Here is a 21,371-nt window from a genome sequence, read left to right on the forward strand (position 1 = left end):
GACTCCTTGTTATGAATATGGTAAAAAAACATTTGTAAAAAAAAAGTAACTTTATTATAAATATTTTACGGATCCATTGTCAAGTATTTTTTTTTAGAAGCCCAAATGTAGATCTTAGAACCTCATGTATTTTCTGCCAAAATTACTCTGATAAAATTGTTTATCAATTCAATAGTAGCTATTAGTCTTCAATGAGATTCTTATTTGTGGTATATTAGTATTTTATTATTGAGTTACACTCGTCCTTTATCTTCTTTTCTTTTCGGTCTTTTCTCAATAACAAAGGTTTTATTTATTTTTTTGTTTTAAGAAAGAAAGTTTATGATCCCTCAATCAGGTAATTGACACCGTGGTCTAGCGCTCCAGATCAAAGAAACATAATATTTTTCTCGTCACAAACCCTTTTCCTTTTTTCACTTACACAAATTTAAAGATAATTCAGCATTATCTAACAATAAAATAAATTAAGGAAAAAAAAATCCTTCTTGTCTCCTTTCTCTGTTTTTTCCGTCCCTTCCTTCTCCATAAAAATATTTTAATTTAATATTTCATAAAAAAAAAAATACATTTATTATAATACTTTAGTTATATTAATCTTTTAGTAGTAGATTGTGTGGTTTATAGACTTTAAGTGTTTAATTTTAAGTTTAATCTAAAATAAAATAAAAAGAAAAGGAAAAGAAATAAACTCATTGGCTTGCCTATGTGTACATCATGGTCAAGGAATCGGTATCGGATCAACCGTATTGTATCAGTATCAGTAGAAACTGACACGATATCGATCCAGGTACTAATCAAAGGTAAAAATGTAAATAAAATCGGATTTTATTGAAATTTAAGGGTAGAATTTTCCGATCCCGACTGATCTGAGCCGATGTAGATCGGTATTGTATCGGTATCGGCCGAGACCGATACAGATCCCGATTAAAACCTTGGTGTACACACATGCAAAAATGATCAATTTAAGATGGCAATGCGAATGAGAATTGGGTTGGCCACTGCAGCTTTCCTCCTTCCATATCCCATCTCCGGCGGACCCCTGTGAGGACGCCTGTCAGACCTTTTCACTTCTTCACGTAAGACCTCTCTCTCTCATGGTCGCTACGTCGACCGTAGCATTTACAAGTTCTTCGATCATTTCTCTACTGAAAAAATGCTACTTGATTATATTTCTGTTCTTCTAATCTTCGAACATTAGCAGTTGCTCTTAGTTTGCAACAATCAAAACCTTCCACTTGTTGCCCTGACTTATGGGTTCTCTTCACATCATTTTCTTTCTCCAAGTTCACAGACTTATTTTGAAGGAGAATGGATTCACAGATTTCTATTGAGTGACAGTATCAGAATGAATAACCAGTTGTAGCTGTTACAGTGGGTTCTTGGTCATCCCTGAAAGTTGTTTATATTTGATCCTTGTTCTCCGCTTTCCCTAATGGAGATGTGATAAGAACAAGGAAATTTAATTAAAATATTACAAATTAGGTGCATGGGTAAGGGGGAAAAGTGATAAGAACATGTTGTAGTTGTACAGGGATACCTTGGCAAGGGATGAGGACTGGCCATGCCAATAATCTAAGTTTGCTTCCCTATTCCCGTGAGTCGTGATATGGTTTCAAATTGGAATATTTATAATTATTGCTTAAACTTAACTCTACATTTGCACTGGTTTCTTGTTCATTTTAAACTCAGATTCATAGTTGTAAGAACCTTCGACTCTTTGACATGGGTAACTGGCCCTACAATGAAATATCACTCCTGCTTTCACCACTTTTAATTCACTTTTAAGTAATTAATCCGTAGTATCAGAAATTTTATTGTCTTGTAACTTGATTCTCCTAAGTTCCCTTGGAGTAATTTTTGAAATATGTTAATTTGTCATCTTGTTTGAAAATAAGAAGTGCTGGTTTTCTTACATTGCTTGTTTCTCATCTTTTATGCTTGATATGCAGTCGTCAACCTTGTTCACCATGGATGTGTCAGGAGCTGCCTCTCAAAATGATGTGCCATTAGGCTTAGATACAAAAACCGCGGAAGAATATGCTTCCCAGGCTAAATTGTTTCAAGAGTTCACCAATATCTGTAGCATTGACAAAGCATGGATTTTTAAGTCTGATTGTGGTATGGCTGTTTCCTATTTGGTTGTTCTGTTTCTCTGTGCTGTAAGCTGATGCTGAGCAATCTTACTTTTATTCTCCTTGCCTTGTGTTTCTTAACATATAATCTTTCTTGAGCTGCAGAAAAGGGTTCCCAGGCAATGTTTCTTGTTAGCCAAGCAAATCTCTTGGCAAACAAAAGGAGGAAACACATGCTATCTGCTCATATTTCAGAAAAAAGTAACCAATCTGTTAGCTTCCATTGGGCCCCGTTCCCTGTTGAGATGACGGGTGTGTCTATAATTGCTCCCTCACCGTCAGGTTTGAAGCTTCTTGTAATTCGGAATCAAGAAAGTGGATCTCCCATCCAATTTGAGGTATGGGACTCATCTCAGTTGCAAAAGGAAATACATGTCCCACAATCTGTTCATGGATCAGTATATACAGAAGGATGGTAAGATGATGTGAAATCCCTTAAACTTTATAAAACGACTATGTCAATGTTTCTGAAATAGTTATATATGCAAATGAAATAGTAACTTAAAAAGCTCTTGGTACATCTTAGGTTTGAGGGCATCTCTTGGAACTCTGATGAAACTCAAATTGCTTATGTTGCTGAGGAGCCATCTTCCTCAAAGCCCATGTTTGATGGTTTCGGCTACAAGAAAGGAGGTTCTACAGATAAGGACTGTGGAAGCTGGAAAGGTCAAGGAGAGTGGGATGAGGACTGGGGGGAAACCTATGCGGGGAAAAGGCAGCCAGCACTCTTTGTCATCAATGTTAACAGGTCCACTTTCACTGTGTTCCTCAATGCTTCTAATAAGATGGGGAGAGCTGCATTGGATTTTTAAAACCTAATTTGAGCTTCTCTGCATTTTCAGTGGAGATGTCCGTGCTGTTCAAGGAATTGGGAAGTCCTTGAGTGTTGGACAAGTTGTATGGGTACCATCAACCAGTGGTTTGCAACAATATTTGGTTTTTGTTGGGTGGCCATCAGAAAATGGTCCGCAGAAAGTTGCAAGAAAGCTTGGCATGCAATATGCGTACAATAGGCCATGCGCCTTGTATGCAGTTAGTTCTCCATTTCATGAAGCAGAAGCTGATGTACTTCCACTCAAGTGTGTTTGCAATGTTCATGTTATCTTGTTGCTTTACCCATAACTCTTTCTTAATGTTAATATTAGATGCTGAGTTTCCAAACATTCTTTTCTGTTAACTTTGGATTCCTTATTATATCTCAGAATTACTGAAACCAAAGGCTCTGTGATGGTTAATCTAACTGAAAGCATAAGTAGTGCTCTGTTCCCGCGGTTCAGGTACATAGGTTCCAACTTTGTCCTTCATATTTTTTGTTTTTGTTTATGGTTGTGTTTTCTTTTCGTTTATTATAATACAGAGTTTTTAACCCTCAATAACAGACTGGCACAATATTTGTAGCAATACAATGAAATTTCTGAATCAAAATGGTGTTACTGGATCAAAGATCTGTCAATTTCCTTGATCCCATACCACACATACGAAATTGTTTTATGGTCAATAGCTTATCACAGGACTTGAAATATGCTCCATTCGTTTAAATGTCTGTTGCTTATTGTCACCATGCTGTGTAGTATGCACACATCTTGTTTTATAGGTACCTACTGTCTAGGAATGGAGGTGCCAGCATGGTGCACTGGTAAAGCCTGTGAATTCTTGTACTTCAGGCTTGGGATCCAATCCTGCCTGTTTGCATCTTAATTTGAGCCACTGCTAAAAACCCCATATGAAAGAAGAAAGCAAGAAAAAGAAAAATTCTTAGAAACTATTGACTGAATGAAAATAATATTTATCCTGACAGTCCAGATGGAAAGTGTCTGGTGTTTCTGTCTGCAAAAAGTTCTGTGGACAGTGGAACATCCTTTGCAACACAATCGCTTCATAGAATTGATTGGCCCGCAGATGGAAAGCCATGCTCAAGTGCAGCACTTGTTGATGTGGTAAGTTCTTCTTATTTGCTAAAGTTGGATGTGGTTGTTCAGAAATCATCAAAGCTCAAGCAAATCCTTATAGAAATTCCTTGTTTAACCAATTTCATATAATTGGTGGTAAAGAACAAAGACATGTTTGGATTTTCTTTTGAATATTGGAGCCAATTTTCCAAAGCATTGAAGATAGAAGTAATGCTTCAGGCTGCATATGATCCCACTTTTCACCATTAAACTTCTCATACAAAATAATCTCTACATTATTCTGTTGGTTATTCCCTTCGGTAAATCCAAATTTGATGATTTGTGCATTTGAAACCACAACCCAGAATCTTAACTATAATTAGTCAGAATTTTGTTGTATTCTCATTCTACAGTATATTTGCAGGTCCCTGTAGTGATGTCTGCTGAGGATGGTTGCTTCCCTGGGCTTTATTGTTCAAGTGTTCTTGCTAAACCTTGGCTTTCTGATGGATTTACTATGATTTTGTCTTCCATCTGGCGAAGCACTGTAGTGCTACTTGCTATAAATGTGCTGAGGTAACAACTGACTTCTGTTTCATTTACTTTCTGAGGTTTTGAAATTGTTTCCATGTGATTCAATTAGAATTGAATATTTCTTATATGCAGTGGGAAAATATCACGTATTAGCCCTGTTGATTCAACTCATTCATGGAACATTCTTACGCTGGACGGGGACAATGTTCTTGCTGGTAATTGGTCGCTGACCTCTGACAATGACCCTTTTTTTTTTTTGAAGCATGTAATAAACAAACAAGGCTTTATAGTTTTATTTCGTATGTGAAGTGTCTAGCAGTCCCATAGACCCTCCTCAGATAAAGTTTGGAAGTCACATAAAGAAGGAAGAAGAACATGCAAGTGGTACATGGGGTTGGATGGATGTCTCAAGTCCCCTGTCCAGATACTCTGAAAAGGTTGAGCGTTTCAGCTTATTTTTCCTGTGGGCCTTTTGTGCACTTTGAAGTTAACTTTGTTATGCTTATATTTAATAAAACATAAAGCATCTCACACTGCTATTTGCCACAGGTTCTATCTTTGCTATCATTCCTTCAGTTCAGTATAATGCAGATTCCTGTTAGGGATACATCCAACAACCTTAGTAGAGGTAAGTTATCGATCTTTACGTCTATATTCATATTAAGATTTTTCTTTCCTTATTGTTATATCATATTGACTGCAGTGTACAACTGTGAATGGTTCAACAAACAATGATTTTTTTTCCTTAAGGGCAATCCCATTTAGCTGTAAAAAAAAGATTGGGAAGTGAAGGAGATGAAACCACCAGTTTTAGATAGATGGTTACAGAGGTTTTCCAGGAACTTAAAGCTTATGGAAATAAAAGGGTTTCTGCCTAATGGCTGGGGCTCATGTCTTATAGTTGAAGTTGCTCTCTTTCTGTAATTTGGAAATCATCAATTCTTCTTGTAATTGTTGTTCTTATCCAACCTTTTAGATATGACATCAGCTTGGGAACTACTGTGGATTCATGAGTAACCTTGTTTTGGTTGAGATTGTCAACTGGTTGCGAATTCTCTCAATTTTACTTGAGCTATAGTAAAAGACTGCCCCATTTTTGTGTCTTTTTTTCTTCCTTTGGCCATTCATGGATTTTGGGTTCTACTTGGGATCTAAACATCATGAAGTGGTTGATGTCTCTTTCTCATTGAATGCATTGACGAGATGTACCTCTTCACAAAGACTGATAAAAAGATATGATTTTGATAATCTGATGGTAGTTTACAATCGAGATGCATTTTAAGTGTCCTTATGATGAAATTACCTTCTTTCTCAACGTGGTCTGCAATCCTAGACCTCTTAAATTCATGGCTTTTGGTTTGGAGATTTCACATAAAAAGTCAGTAGAAGTAGTAGTTTTCTTCAAGGTGGAATACTAGTTGGAGATGACCTTCCTGCATTTACATGGCCAATGCGAACTTGTGAATCCTCTGTTTCCCCACATAGCATTGCTGTAACAATGTTGAACCATTTCTTGTTGCCTTTTGATGCAGTCTTCCTTTGAGTTATTTTAGACATCATATGGTGCTGGCTCTCCCTCTCCTTTCTAGAGATTTTCATGATTTTCATTATGTCTGTATTTGAGCTTCTGTGGTCCCATTCTTAAAAGATATGCCCATTGGTTCAGTTATGAGAGATCGCTCTATAAAGGCAATTTCACTCCCTGAGGGAGATTCTTTATTCTTGGATTCCTCTTCAGAGTTCAGAGTGATGTTCTTAAACTTGATTTTTTATGGTTGGTCCTGTAATAATTTGGTTCATAGGCATTTGAGTTGATAGGGATATTATTTGTGAGGTCCTGTTTCCTTTCTCTGACCCCGTAAGACAATAATGATTGTAGTGGCCAACAAATTGTTCCTCTTTCATAAGTCTCAAACTTCCTGCTGCCCAGCGTTTTTTAGATTGGTTGCAGAGGGGAATTCACTTGTTGTCTTGGTTGGTGCTAAATGACTTGTGCCTGCACTTGGAAGTTCTTGAGAGACTTTGGCCTTGGCTATCTAAATGAACATTTTGTTCATATGGATACAGAGGTGGGTAATTTTCGGTCAGTGCTTTGATAAATTTGGTCTCATTGGAACATATTTCTTATTCATAACACAGGCTAAGCACTAGTTGCCTGAATTGTCAGATGCCAGTATGCTCCATGTTGTTCCCAAATGCATATCATGAAAAACATTCACTATCTATTTGATTGTTTTAGGCCTTGGCATCTGCGGAAGAAGTTGTTGCAGTTTTTTTTTTTTGTTGGGGTGGGGGTGGAGTCAGGTTTTATAGTGACTATAAGCTCCAATGATAGCCTGAATATGTTGATTTTTGTCAGGTGCCAGTGACCCTTTTGAAGCTATATTTGTATCTTCCAGCTCTCAGAAGAATGGTGTATGTAATCCACTAATTGTAATGCTTCATGGTGGACCACATTCTGTCTCAGTGACAAGCTTTTCAAAGTCTCTAGCATTTTTATCTTCAATTGGTTACAGCTTACTCATCGTAAATTATAGGTGAGTCAAATTGCCAAATGTTTTCTTTTCCCCTTCTTTTCCTGCCTTCTGTTAAGTAGGATCTGAAGACACAAGATTGAATACACATTGAATCTAGCTGTTCTTACTCCATTCTAGTCTATTTTAAATCATTCTATCCCTTTAACCATCTATTCTTCTGATTCTTTTATTTTGCTAGAAACTAACTGTGCCAAAGAGCTTCTCTCTTTGTTTTCTTTAGGAACATGTAATTTGTTCTGATTTTTTTCCTTGGTAAAGAAGTTGAAAATTACTCTTATTTCTTTCTTCTTTTTTTTAATCTTCAACAATTGAGTTAAGATTCTTAATGAGCGTAGAGGGGATATGTTAACCAATGAATGAACCAGAAATGTTTCAGGGATATGCAATCCACAGTGATTGATTCTGTTTCTTACAGGAGAATTAGTGAGCTTGATTTCTACATACATTGAATTCCACGCAGTTAATGTTTTTCTTGTTAGACCTTGCAAAAGATCTAACATCAAAAAATACACAAATTCTCCTTTATTGAAGACACATAACCTTTCAAAGACCATCAAGAGACGGTTTGGTTATTGGTGAGCACTTGCGCCTCCAATTCATTTTCCATGTCAAATAAACAGTAATTGAAAGTTCCACCTAAATACTCTTCAACTTTATTAATGAGGGTAAGGCTGTTAAGAGCTAAGAGGGAGATACCAAAGTATCAAGCCACTCTTGCAAGAGATTTAATTGTCCTATTTGTAGAACATATTTGGGTGGATTACAAAAGGCCTCATCCAATAGATGTTGAGGTAAGACTTTTTTTTTTTTTTTTTTTTTTTTTGGGGGGGGGGGTTGTGGGGGGATTGGGGAAAGATGATGCACGCTCACTGCCATAAGTTATTCTAGACAATATAGCAAGTGGTTGGGATTTTGTTGTTTGTGTGTGTGTGTGTGTGTGTATGAGAGAGAGAGAGATTTTGTTCCACATTTGGAGACTGCTTCTTATTGTTCATTTTCCTAATCGATGAATGATTGACAATTTTTTCTCTTTAGGCCTTTTCTAATCTAAGTAACATATTTCAGAGGCTCGCTGGGGTTTGGAGAGGAGGCATTACAATCTCTTCCGGGGAAAATTGGGTCCCAGGTGCTCTATTCTCAGTCTTATGTATCATATATTATGCTTAGGCCTTCAAATATGCTTTGTAATTTTCATGAAATTCCAATTACTGTAGTTCAACATGTGCAGGATGTTAATGACGTTCTAACAGCTATAGACCATGTAATTGACATGGGACTAGCTGATCGATCTAAAATATCTGTGCTTGGAGGTTCACATGGTGGTTTTTTGACAACCCACTTAATTGGCCAGGTGTAGTGCTGTTGCTTGAGCTCCTCTGTTGGCATTTGCTTTTTATCATTCAAAATCCTCTCTCTTAATAATATTTGATGTTTATCATGCTCCTAACAGTTTTTTTTTAATTAATTATTTTTTGGTTTTTTGTCATGACAAACTTAACATAATTTTCTGTGTGTTTGCTTTTTGTTCTTTTTTTTTTTATTTCATCTTCTTGTTCTTCTTTCTTAAGCCATCTGCTTCGAACCCAAGTTTCGTAGGATATGTATTTCCCTACTGTAGCAAGGTAGAATCTGGTACGTGGTCAGAGAGAAAGAGAGAAGAGAGAAGAGGGGAGATACGATGGAGAGAGCAGTGAACACGATGGAGGACTCTTGGCAAACAATAGAATTCAAAATACTCCTATTGTCAGCCAAGAGTCCACATATATATTAAGTAAAAACAGAAATTACAACTAAGGACAGTTAAGTCTAAGTATAACTAAACCCACTTAGTAATACAAACATAATACAACTCCCCCCCAACACACACTCTACTATTTTATACTCCCCCTCAAGCTGGAACATAGACATCCCCCATGCCTAAGTTTATTGTTGGAGTTGAAGAACGGAGTAAAAATCAGTTTCTGCATGATAGCATTTCCCATAAATTGGCAATCGACCTCAATATGTTTAGTCCGCTCATGGAAACCTAGATTACTAACAATATAAATAGCAGCTTGATTATCACAATACATTTCCATAGGTTTAGTGACTGAAAAACCTAACTCCTAAGTAAGAGATTTTAGCCACATCAGTTCCGATGTAGTATGCGCCATAACCCTATACTCACCCTCGGCACTCGACCGAGCCATTGTAGTCTCCTCCTTACTTCTCCAGTTAATAAGATTGCCACTAACAAACATACAATATCCAGCAGTAGATCTGCAATCAGCATCAGTACTAGCCCAATCAGCATTAGAGTAATCCACAATATCAGTATGACCATGACGTCGATAAATAAGGCCTTTCCCAGGAGCATCTTTGAGATATCCCAAAATGCAACATGCAACATGCCAACATCCCAGTGAGCCTGCTTAGGATTTCCCATGAAATGAGTAATAGCTCCAACAACAAAGGAAATGTTTGGACGAGTAATAGTCAAATAATTATGTTTATCCATAAATTCTTCGTCATCACACGCCCCTGTACTGATGTTTATCCACAAATTCTTTGTCATCACATGCCCCAAGTTTCAGATGAGGATCCATAGGATTATCAACAGGTTTAGAGCCCAACATGCTAGTCTCAAATAGAAGATCAAGCACATATTTCCTTTGAGACAAACTAACACCCTTTTTACTACGAACAACTTCAATTCCTCAAAAAGTATCTAAGCATCCCTAAATCTTTCATCTGAAAATGCTGATGTAAATATGCCTTGACATCTTCAATGCCAGAAGAGTCATTGCCAGGGATAGTAACATACATGACAAGAATGACGACCTTGGCACCACGACGACGAACACTACAGAGTGATCAGAGAAGCACTTTGTGAACCCATAACCACCAATGACTTTACTAAATTTATTAAACAAGCATGAGGGGATTGTTTCAACCCATAAATAGCCTTGTGAAGATGACAAACCTTTGATGCATTCTCCCCCTGATCAACATACCCTGGAGGTTGCTCCATATAAGTACATGCACAGAGTTAAGATGAGTTACTGGAGAGAAGGTCTCAAAGTAGTCAAATCTACAATTCTGAGTGTAGCCTTTGGCAACCAACCGAGCTTTCAGCCACTCAACAGATCCATCCGGAAGACACTTATCAGTGTACACCCACTGACACCGCACAAACACCTAACCTGGGGGTAAGTCAGTAAGAGACCACGTTTGACAATCTAATAAGGCATCCATTTCTACATCGATAGCATTCTTCCAACCAGGATGGTTCTTGGTATTTGGTAGGCACAAACAAAGTAGATAAAGACAGAGAAAAGTTGTGAAGTAAAGCTTCAAAATAGGATAAGCTTATAATTTTGAGTACAAGTTTGAATACCTTTATGAAGAGCAACCGGAAATTCAGCGGAGGAAGAATCCCCAGGCAAGGACTCTGATGAGGTAGAGGGCAGTAATGAAGGATCAACAGGAACTATTGAAGCCGACTTGGGACGATGCTTATATAAGTCCAACTCCTGCCACAGACCACGTAGCTCAGATTAGTATTGTGACAGTGTGAACTCCTTCTACTTCTTTTCATGGATCTTCTTGCGCAATTCATAGACTTGAACATCATTCCCTAGTCTCTACCTATGAATAGGTGTCTTGGGTATCCTTCCAAATTTCGGCAGCAGTGTCCAAAAGAAGGTAGCCCATAGCAATATGGGGCTGCATAGAGTTGATGAGAAATGACATCACTAATGAATTATCTGAACTCCACTTCTTTAGGGATGCACCAGCAGTGGTAGGCTTCTCCATTTCACCTGTAAGGTACCCAACATACTCGCGGGAATCAATAGACAAGTAACACGACCGAGACCACATCAAATAATTGCTCCCATCCAATTTGATAGATCTCACAGGGAATGTAGGAAAATCACCATGAGTCCCAACTCATTCCTTCAGTTCCAATTGATGCGGTGGTAAGGTTTGACATTGTTACCAATCCAGGAAGTACACAGGGTGAAAGAGAAGTTCACAAAAAAAATTGCCACAATCAATAGAAGCCGCAACCAGGGATTGGTCCTTGAATCATGAAGAAATCGACAATCAATTGAGGGTGGATAAAATCGACATTCAGAGATTGGTCCTTATGTAGAATCGACAAGCAGTAATCGGGGATTGACCCTGTGCAAAATCGATAAGCAAAAGCAGGGATTTATCCTTGTGTAGAATTTGATATGCCTCTCAGATCATGAGATCAGTAACCATGGCTGTAGAACCTGAGAGACATCAAATAATCAGAGATCAAAGACCCTTGGTGGTCTAGAGAAGCACCACTGAGAGCTGCAGTGATGGTCGGGCTGGTAGGTGTGTGTGTGTGTGTGTGTGTGTGAGAGAGAGAGAGAGGAGGAAGAAGGTGATGGAGAAGGAGAAGGAGCAGGAGGAAGGTGTGCCGAGAGGGGAGAGAGGTGTTTCCGGAATTAGGTTTGGGTCCCCAGTCTGATTCCATGTTGATTGGGGAAATATGACTTGTGTCAATGAGACACAGCCAATGCTTTATTTATAATAGAATAAAATGAGTACAAGTACAGAAATATCCCTATGGACAATTCTACCCTTATACCCATATTAGAACAGGAACCATATGGTGGAGCTTGGAAAGAGAGATGTCCCCACCAGTAATACCACTGAAGAGGAGAGGACACACAAGAAGTAGCGGAAGTGATAGTAGGAGCGACGTCATCGAAATAATACAAGTCATCCTTCTCGCATCCTTTACCAATCGTCTTCCTTGTTGTGAGATCCTGAAAAATACAAGAAGTCAGATAAAAGGTAACTGAACAATTTAATGACTTAATCAGTTGACTAACAGAGATAAGATTTAAGGGTAATTTGGGAACATGAAGAACAGAATTTAACATACCAAGAGAAGGTATAGAAACACAACTAGATGCAAACACCTGAGTAGAGGATCCATCAACAAGTATGACTCTAGAGGGGTGACTAACTTTTGAAATGAGAAAAATACATGGGACTTACCAATCATATGAGAAGTGGCACCAGAGTCAATGACCTACGGTGGAGGAGGCAAGCAATGCACCAATACCTAACTGAACAATTGTAGCAGTTGATGTAGATGCAGATGTCTCAAATTTGCTGATACACTTAAGTAATTGATTTAGTTCATCTCGTGATGAAGAGACAAAATGACTAGCGCCAGATGTGGAAGCAAGATTGGCGTCGAAAGATGACACTGTTGTAGAACTATAATCAGATGTAATGGTATTAGCAGACAGTTGCTGAGCCCATTTGGGTTTACAATGCTTCACCCAAGATGTATCAGAAATATGATTAATTTTTCCACTGTAAGTACACTAATGCATGCCGTGATCTGATTGTTGTTCTCTGCCTCTACCAACACCATGACCTCGGCATTCCCCAGAACCTCGACCTTTGCTAGGAAAACCAGCACCACGGCCATCACTGTTTGAACAAAGCTTGAGTTATCCTTAGAAGAGGAGGATGGTTCAAATTTGGAGAGGGAGGGAGACATGATGTTGGATCTGACAAAACTTTGCATGTTTAGATTTTAAAACATCAAGATTAGTAGACAAAGTCTGGTATACATCAAGCTCCTCCCACATGCCCTTGAGTGTACTATAATAGTCACCCACTGATTTACCAGTCTGTTTAAAGGAGAAAAACTTATCGTAGAGATCATACCGAAACATGTTTTTATCCTGAGAGAAGCTTTTTTTGAGATCATTCCAGATTCCTTTGGCAGTGGTGTGGAACATAACATTGACTACAACAAACGGATCCATACTATTCCAGAGCCATACAAGGAGAGTATCATTCTCACTCATCCATTTTTTTATACTCCTTAGAATCAAGAGTGGAAGGATCATTAAGTAGATAATCCATCTTACTCTTGCATTGATATATACGTTTACTGCTTGTGCCCAGAGTAAATAATCTGATGCACCATTAAGCTTGATAGATGTAATTTGGACATTGATAGAGTCCACCGGAGGTTTTGAATCACCCATTATACATATGAGGAGATAACTAATAAAAATCAGCAGGCATATTCCAAGAAAAGACCACAATAAAGTGCAAACACAACATTCAATCAAAGATAAATATATATGAGAAAACTGACCAGCAACAGTATTATCAATAAAGAACCAAATCTGGCCTGGAACAACAGCCCCAGAAGTCAAAGTCAAACCTTTTGGATGGATCAAAAAATCTGATCAGATATAGTATCCCAATAGAAGGTATAAACTACACAATATCACAATGATCCAAAGGTGAAATAATAACCACAGCCAAAAAGGTCAATTCTGAAATCACAAGCCCAGAATTTGGGTGCTTTCAGATATCAGATAATCCAGGAGTCCGATGGACACCAAATTCTGGTCGAAGGACCCTAGTTGGGGGGCCAGTCTAACCCTAGAAGATGGGCTCAATCCGCTGGACAGATTCCCAGATAAAGGAAATCTCGACCTGTCCAAAAAAATGGAAAAAACATAGTATCACTAGGCTCTTTTGATGGGAAAAAACATAAAAAAAACTTAATATTGGTTGAAAAGAAACCCCATGGATGCACTGCTGAAAGTAATCCTCTCTATGTGCTTGACAACTTTAATGTAAATTCAGCAAGTAATCACTGCTGCAAGTAATACTCTTCATGTGCTTAATAACTTGATGATCTTCCATGGTGATCCATGCAGGGGGGAAATAAAGTAGCAATGTATATGGAAGAGACCCTAGTTTTTTTTTGGATAGATAGGCCCCAAGGAGATTTGAACTCATGACCTCTTAATTATGAGGTGTTGGTCTTTGCCAACTGAGCTACCCCCTTGGGGTTAGAGACCCTAGTTTATTTCATGTAGTTATCAACTAGGGTTCCATAGAGTAGATATGGCAGCATAGGTTACTGCAAACCACAAAGGAAAGCCCTAAAAGACAATCAAAACAGAGATTGAAAACAAGGGACTGATTAGAAGAGCTCTAATACCATGTAGCAAGGTAGAATCTGGAAAACCAGTCCCTACATGGTCAAAGAGAGAGAGAGAGAGAGAAGAGAAGGAAGAAAAAGAGAAGACGGGAGATGCGATGGAGAGAGGAGTGAACACGACAGACACTTGGCTAACAATAGAATTCCTTTCTTCAGCCAAGGGTCCACATATATTTTAAGTAAAAACACAAATTACAAATAAGAGCAGTTAAGTCTAATTAAAACTAGACCCACTTAGTAGTAAGAACATAACATAAAACCACTCACATACACACTACACTGTTTAGCACCTATAGTATGGAGGAATCACACCATTTGATGGGTCCCATCTATTTCCTGTGGCAGACATTTGATGTTGATTATTGCATAAGAGATCAGCTTGGTAGGAGGCATCAACTGGTGGGTCTTGCCGCTCTGCATGTGTGGGGACTGGGGATGGAAGAGCAAGTTAAATAGGTGATCCATTTGGCAAGGCCTAATCAGGTTTCAGTTTGGGTTTGGTTTCATGTGATGAAGCTGTGGCATGATTAGTTTGGGTTCCGATTATGCCAAAACATGGCTCTATTGACTGTGTCAAGAAGTTGTAGATTTTGTCTCTACTCTCTTCTATTTTATCATATTTCTCTGCATTATCCCCTGCCTTGGCCTGAAGACAGTCTCACTCTTGCTCACCCTCCATGCTTAACCAGGTTGCCTCAGGTTTAGCTTGAGATTTGGTCAGTTGGGTTGCATTGGCTAGAAACCCTCACTGAACCTGACCACTTGCAATTCCTATGCCTGTGCTCGAAGTGTATGATTAAACACTTTGGATAATGATTTTAGTTTCTGAGAATGAAATGGATCTTTGTTTCCCCCCCCCCCCTATTTTCCCCCCTTCTTTTATCCAGATGTTGTCTACTCTATGGTATGAAATTTGACCAATGCTCCCTGTCTGTGTGATAAATTTTTACTGTCATCCTTATATATGTAGTTGTATCTAACTGTGAATATTCTCTTTGTGTGTTAATGGCGTGTAGCCATCACACTTCTCAAGTTGAGGACTCACTTTGCAGATGGATCCATCTTGATATTCTATTTGCTTCAGGAACCAGATCGGTTTGTTGCAGCCGCTGTGAGGAATCCTGTCTGTAACCTTACATTGATGGTGGGAACAAGTGATAAACCTGATTGGTGTTATGTAGAGGCATGTGGCATTGAAGGAAAATCCTATTTCACAGACGCACCTTCCATTGAACAGTTGCATCTTTTCTACAGCAAATCTCCTATTTCACACATCTCTAAGGTATGCTCCATCAGATCTCAAGATTATAATGGAGTCAACGCTATATTCGAAAGACAAGTTTCAATTGTCCTCACATAGTAAAATCATGTTAGAACATATTTTGAAGAGTATTGACAATAAGAAAGGAGAAGCGTCACAGTTTCAAAGTCAAGTATGAATAGGAGAAAAATTCTTGTAGTTTAAAGTTCAAAGTAGAATTTCTTTTAGCCATTCAACTTCTACTCTTTTTTTATTTTATTTTACAAGCAGCAGTATAATATTTCTGGGAAAACTAGATTTATTGAGAAGGATCTTGTGAAATAGACTGATGTATTTACCTCTACAAATTTCCTGACATATAGGTCAAAACTCCAACCCTTATTCTTTTAGGCGCCCAGGATCGTCGAGTTCCATTTGCCAATGGGTTGCAAGTAAGATCTTTCTCTCTCTCTCATATATATTTTATGCAGCTTAATGTTGGAACAAGAATGTAAATTGTTAGACAAGTTGAGGGATGATGTTGGGGAGAGGAAATCTACAGTAAAGGATTTTTTTATTTTTTTTTTGGGTGCAATACAGTAGTTAAGGATTAACAACAAAAACTTGGTAAGCAAGTGATATTATTCTGCTGGACAAGAGAGGAATAGAACAGGCTCTACAGCATACTGTGTTGAAGTCATGTTATACAAATTTTTTTTCTCAGTGACTGGCAGTATGTACGAGTTCTACAAAATGGTGATTATGTCCAATAACTGTTAGATTGGACCCCCCCCCCCCCCGCCAATTCTCTGCCTAGATTTAATATTCTTATATTTAATAAAATCTGGATAAAAATTCCAACCCAATGGCTTCTTAACAGCATTGTGGCCCTTATTGTAGACACTGGGTCTATTCCATCGTAACAGGGTTTTTGAGCTTTTTTCTTTTCTCACTGTTTAAACCTTAATGTTAAAAAATAAAGAACTGTTGTTTTGATTTGATATTTGATGTTAGTATTTTCATGTTTGGAAACATGTAGTATGCTAGGGCGTTGAAGGAGAAAGGAGTTGAGGTCAAAGTTATTGTGTTTCCAAATGATGTTCATTCAATTGACAGGTAAAATCATTTTTCATTTGTTCTTGCTAATTTTAAACTAGCTATTTTACTTTGCTAAAATCTGATGACTGCTTCTTTCATCCAGACCACAATCTGACTTTGAAAGCTTCCTTAACATTGGAGTGTGGTTCAAGAAGTATTGTTCTTAAGCAAGCATTGCTGGTCCAAGGCCAAGTCTGGGATCTAGGGATAATGACTAGATTGGAATATCATGATTCGATATACTGTTTCCATATACATTTAATAAATAAATAAAGCAATTAATCAATAACGCTCATTTGTTCTTTGATGGGGTTGGTTTTCTGGGGCCTTTGCTTATGTTCAAATGTTAATATTGGCATAGGAATGATCTTATAATTGTTATTATTTTGGCATAATATAATGTCATCCCTGTATAGTTTTTTCCTTCTTTCTTTTTCGCTGTTTCATTCGTGTTCTTATTCTTGTGTGGTTATGTCTCATGTGGTTTTGGTGATGAGGCTAAAGTATGAATGCTTTTAAAAAAAAATCCTGCTGTCTCTGGTAACATGCATTAGTGTCTTAATGCATTGTCCCACATTGATTGTTACGTGTACCCAAAATGTTAAGCTAATACTCTTTGAAAAGGTGAACGAACAAGACAAATTCGGTTCTCATTCACTGTATTGGTGTGAGGAGAAGTATTGTATATTTATATTTGAATTTCAGATCCGTTACATGCGTTACAAATTTTGTCACATTTGAAAACCAAGAGCTGACACAGAGATTTTAGAGAAATTTCAGGGATTTGAGATCTCTGGTTGTCACAAACGTTAGCCAATCTTATCCTGATCAAGCCCCCTCAAGCAAAAGGTGCGGGTAGCACAGTAAGCTTGGTTCTCAGATTTGCAAATCTCTAGGAGGATAATGGCTTGGTCATGATATCAGCAATCTGGTCAACTATGGTCTTTGTGGGCAACTTTCTCGGTGCTGAAGCAACGAGAGCTCGGCAGTAGCTGCATAAGCTAAGCAGCGATACTCCGATTCAATGCTTGACCGTGCCACGGTACCTTGCTTTTAGGAACACCATAATACTAGATTTGAGCCTAGAAACATGGAATACCCACTCATAGAACTTAAATCATTTGGGCACCCAGCCCAATCGGCAACTAAAAACGCTGACGCTGACAAGTTAGTTGGATTTATGCATTTATAGGCCAAATTCAATGGTTTGCTTGAGATATCGCACGTATACGCTTCACAACTGTCCAATGAGTTTTATTGGGTGGATGCATAAACGGGCATACCTTATTTACCTAGTATGCAATTTCGGGCCGTGTGATTGTAACATATTGAAGTGCCCCGACGATACTCCTATATAAGATGATGTCATCAAACAGATCACCTGTGAATTTTAATAGAGAAATATCAGCGGTTGCAGGTGTAGAACACCCTTTTGCATCATCCTTATTGGTGTGATAAAGCAAGTCTTCAATATACTTGTGCTGTGAAAGGAAAAGACATGTTGAGGTGGGCAAAAGTTCAAGGCCGAGAAAAGGCCCAAGCTCTTTGAGCTTGAATGACACATTTAGTTCTTGGATTAAGGAGTTGATGAAGCTATTGTTACTACCTGTGATGATGATATCATCAACGTATACAAGCACCAAACTCAGTTGCCCATCCACGAATCATATGAACAGAAAAGTGTGCGGCTTAGCACCATTTCAAGGAGTTTACTGATCAACCTATGAAACCAGGCACTTGGCACTTGTTTGAGGCTAGGGTTGCAATAGGGTCAGGTTGGGCTGGCTTTTTAAAACCCCATCCCAACCCTAAGTCCCCTTACTTGGGCCCAAGCCGACCCAGAACTGACTCAGGGCCTGAAAAATCCAACTCTAACCCACCCTCAGGGTCGGGCCGGGCTGACCCTGATTGGCCTCTAGATTGGGAGGGGGTAGGGAGATGTAGGAGTTGGGCTAGGCTGGGAAGAAGAAGAAGACATGGCCGGGCGAACCCGCCCTTAGGGCCAGGGTATCTTCTTCCAGAGGTAAACTCAAGATGAACTTTCCTTTGCTTTTCACAACAGCAGTTGAAGCATTTCCCATGTAGAAAATACTTCCATTATCCTCTGGTTTATAATCAGTGAACAGACTCTTGTCTTTCCAGACATGTCTAGTTGTACCAAAGTTTATCTACCATGCAGTATCATCTCCAAGGAGATTGGTTTCAGAAATCATGGCAACAAACTTCTGTTTGTCAAAATTTTCATCAGACTTCTTTTTCAGATGTCTACACTCCCTCTTATAATTAATGACCCATCTTGCCATAGTAATGACAAAGACCCTTCTTCTTACCAGGGTTCTGGTACTTGGTGGAGTCAAAATTCGAGTTTCACTTTCTCTTCCTTTTACCCTTTGCAAGATTCTCATTTTGCTTAGAGCTTTGGCCTTCCTCTAATACTAGAACTTTAGAACCATCCATACCTTCACATAATCTGTCTTCTTCTTCACGTTTCAGATGGCTTTCTTAGTCTGCAAGAGTAATTTCCTCCTTTTTGTGTTTAAGACTTTTTCTATAATCTTTCCAGGAAATAAGCAGTTTATCTATAATGGTTGAAACTATAACAGTCTCGTCCATTTTCATGTCATGTTGCTTAAACTGATCAAGAATTTGCTTTATTTCATAAAATTGCCCTATGGCCTTCCTATTATCAACCATTGAATAACGAAAGAACTTACCTGCCAGGAATTTCTTACTGGTTGCCTCCTCTACCAGATAATTGGTCTCCCGTGCATCCCAGACTTCTTTTGCAGTTTGTTTGTCATGATACATATCGAACAGAGTATCGGTCATAGAATTGCATATATGACCCTTGCAGCAATAGTCATCTTGTTCCCATTTCTGCCTAGTACGAGATTCATCAATTGTTTCCTCGTCACGTTTTGTTGGTTTAGTAGCGAGAACATAGATGACATTCAGTTGTGTCAAGAGAAAATGCAACTTCTTCTGCCAACGTTTGAAATTGTTTCCATCAAATCATTCGAGTTTGATAATGTCTGCAACGAACGCCTTGAGTAACTGTGTCATTTGAAAGAACTAATTACGTCGTAAGATTGTTAGAGAAAATAGGCTTGAGTCTTCAAGGCATGTTACAAGGTCACTTTTCCTTAAGATGTAATTCGTCCCTACTATCAAGATGCAAAAAGGTTACAGACGAATCATCTCCCAAGATACAATGAAGCCCAACCACTTGTTGATAATCTTGACTATGGATTGCATATACGGAATCAAGAACAATACCAGAAAACTTTTGAGAAAAGTAGAAAAGTCAGCAGCAGAAAACATGTTTCCTGCAGTAAAACGGATTTTCTGCAAGATTAACTCAGAGAAAATGGAAGAAAAAGAGAGAGAAACACTTTTGGATAGTTTTCTGGTTTGAGACAACCTGGATATTTATAAAATAGTTGGCCCCTGTTCACAATAGTTAGATTCATTCACATTTGAATCTGGACCGTTATATCGTAACCGTATGATCTAATCCATCTAAAATACACAACGGTAATAAACTGCCAACCAACTATTGTAACTGTTTACAACAATCACTTCTAGATTAAAATTGGACCATCAAATCAAAATTAACGGTTTTGAACCGATCTTACTCGAAGCGTGCTAAGTGCGCCATTAAAACGCCTCTACAACCCACACGTGTACACGCTTAGACAACTGTCCTTACACATACACCATCTCGAGCCTTTTGTATTAATTCAAAAGACATAAAGCACTTTACTAAATATACCCAACAAACTTTCTTCACTTGCTCGATGTGGTACTATTCTCAAAACACATTATTTTGAAAATATTACAACTCATGCGTGCTATCAGTTGGGACCTCCCTTTTATTTCTACCACAACCTCGGTTTTTGATACCATCTTTTATTGATGTTTTCCCCTACCTCAACTTTTGATGTATCATCCTTTCATTCATTATTTTCCCTACCCCTGGTTTTTTATGTATCATCATTTTATTAGTTGTTTGTACTTCTCTTAGGGGTCCTATTTTGCCATGCATATGGACTTTGTTTTAGTACTCTGCTCTTTCTCTAAATATATTTTCCATTCACCCAAAAAAAAAAAAAGCAAGGTTTTAAATATCTCTATCGAAAACTCAAATGCTGCTAATCTTTAGATGGATTTTTTTTACACATTTTTCGAGCATATGTAAAATGACAGTATTTATATTCATTGGAAAAAAAAACTGTGTTATACTAAGAGGGTAAGATTACAAATTATTCGACACCTTGAGGAGTGTCAATAAGAAAATCCAAACTGAAAGATGCTTTCTCAATGAAAGTTAAGGAGTTCAAGACAAAGCTAGCACAACCTAATTGCGACATTCTAAAGGCTTAAATCACATCCTTTTCCTTGCCACACAATCACTGCATGCTTGCAGCCATATGTAGAGCACTTAGCGTCATAGTTATTTGCATGATACCACACTGTTTCATGCCTACTCACCCAAGTGGTGGTCGGCTTCCCACTGTTATGTTGCCTTTGTGTACTTAAATTTCAATCCAAATCCTAATTAGGAAAATGTTAACATCAAGAGAAACCTGACCCTAAAAGCATTATGAATGCCAATCAACAGTCTGAAAAAAGAAAATTTTATATTTCCTTTCCTTCCCTCACATTTAACAGTATTCGCGATTTTCAAATACACATTTATATTGAGTAATAAGGTGGTCAAGTTTTTGTGATCCTAGCAAAACCCTCCTAATTATGGGTTAAGAGATCACTGCTTGATCGTGTAACCCCTGCACCAGCATGGGGTCCAATGAGAGCGCACGTAAGGGTTAAGCATCAACACAGATGAGATTTTTTATTGGGCAGTAATTTCACGCGCTGCTGTGTCTAGATGTGGAAACCATGCGACTAAACATGGTTCTTTTTTCCTTATGTTATATC

At 38.2% G+C, this 21,371-nt stretch overlaps 1 protein-coding gene across 1 annotated transcript; it reads left to right on the forward strand.

Annotated features, from left to right (window-relative positions):
* The first annotated feature begins 1,948 nt into the window (after nucleotides 1-1,948).
* Nucleotides 1,949-16,839, forward strand: LOC122638728 (acylamino-acid-releasing enzyme-like). The gene is made up of 17 exons (XM_043831581.1): nucleotides 1,949-2,118; nucleotides 2,238-2,547; nucleotides 2,659-2,880; nucleotides 2,975-3,211; nucleotides 3,335-3,409; nucleotides 3,931-4,069; nucleotides 4,446-4,597; nucleotides 4,688-4,770; nucleotides 4,865-4,992; nucleotides 5,105-5,183; nucleotides 6,915-7,092; nucleotides 8,158-8,218; nucleotides 8,321-8,443; nucleotides 15,180-15,377; nucleotides 15,719-15,787; nucleotides 16,375-16,451; nucleotides 16,537-16,839. Exons 1-17 carry the CDS (start codon nucleotides 1,968-1,970, stop codon nucleotides 16,598-16,600), a joined length of 2,346 nt encoding a protein of 781 aa, XP_043687516.1. The 5' UTR covers nucleotides 1,949-1,967; the 3' UTR covers nucleotides 16,601-16,839.
* Nucleotides 16,840-21,371: the final 4,532 nt, after the last annotated feature.

This window comes from Telopea speciosissima, chromosome 1 (genome assembly GCF_018873765.1).
Source record: "Telopea speciosissima isolate NSW1024214 ecotype Mountain lineage chromosome 1, Tspe_v1, whole genome shotgun sequence".
Classification (NCBI taxonomy): Eukaryota; Viridiplantae; Streptophyta; class Magnoliopsida; order Proteales; family Proteaceae; genus Telopea; species Telopea speciosissima.

What these genes read in the sequence shown, in the direction of transcription:
- LOC122638728 (XM_043831581.1), top strand. Translation starts at nt 1,968, where the DNA reads ATGGATGTGTCAGGAGCTGCCTCTCAAAATGATGTGCCATTAGGCTTA. An exon ending in GCTCTGTTCCCGCGGTTCAG is followed by an intron (nt 3,410 to 3,930) that starts GTACATAGGTTC and finishes TTATCCTGACAG; the next exon opens with TCCAGATGGAAAGTGTCTGG. An exon ending in CTATTTCACACATCTCTAAG is followed by an intron (nt 15,378 to 15,718) that starts GTATGCTCCATC and finishes CCTGACATATAG; the next exon opens with GTCAAAACTCCAACCCTTAT.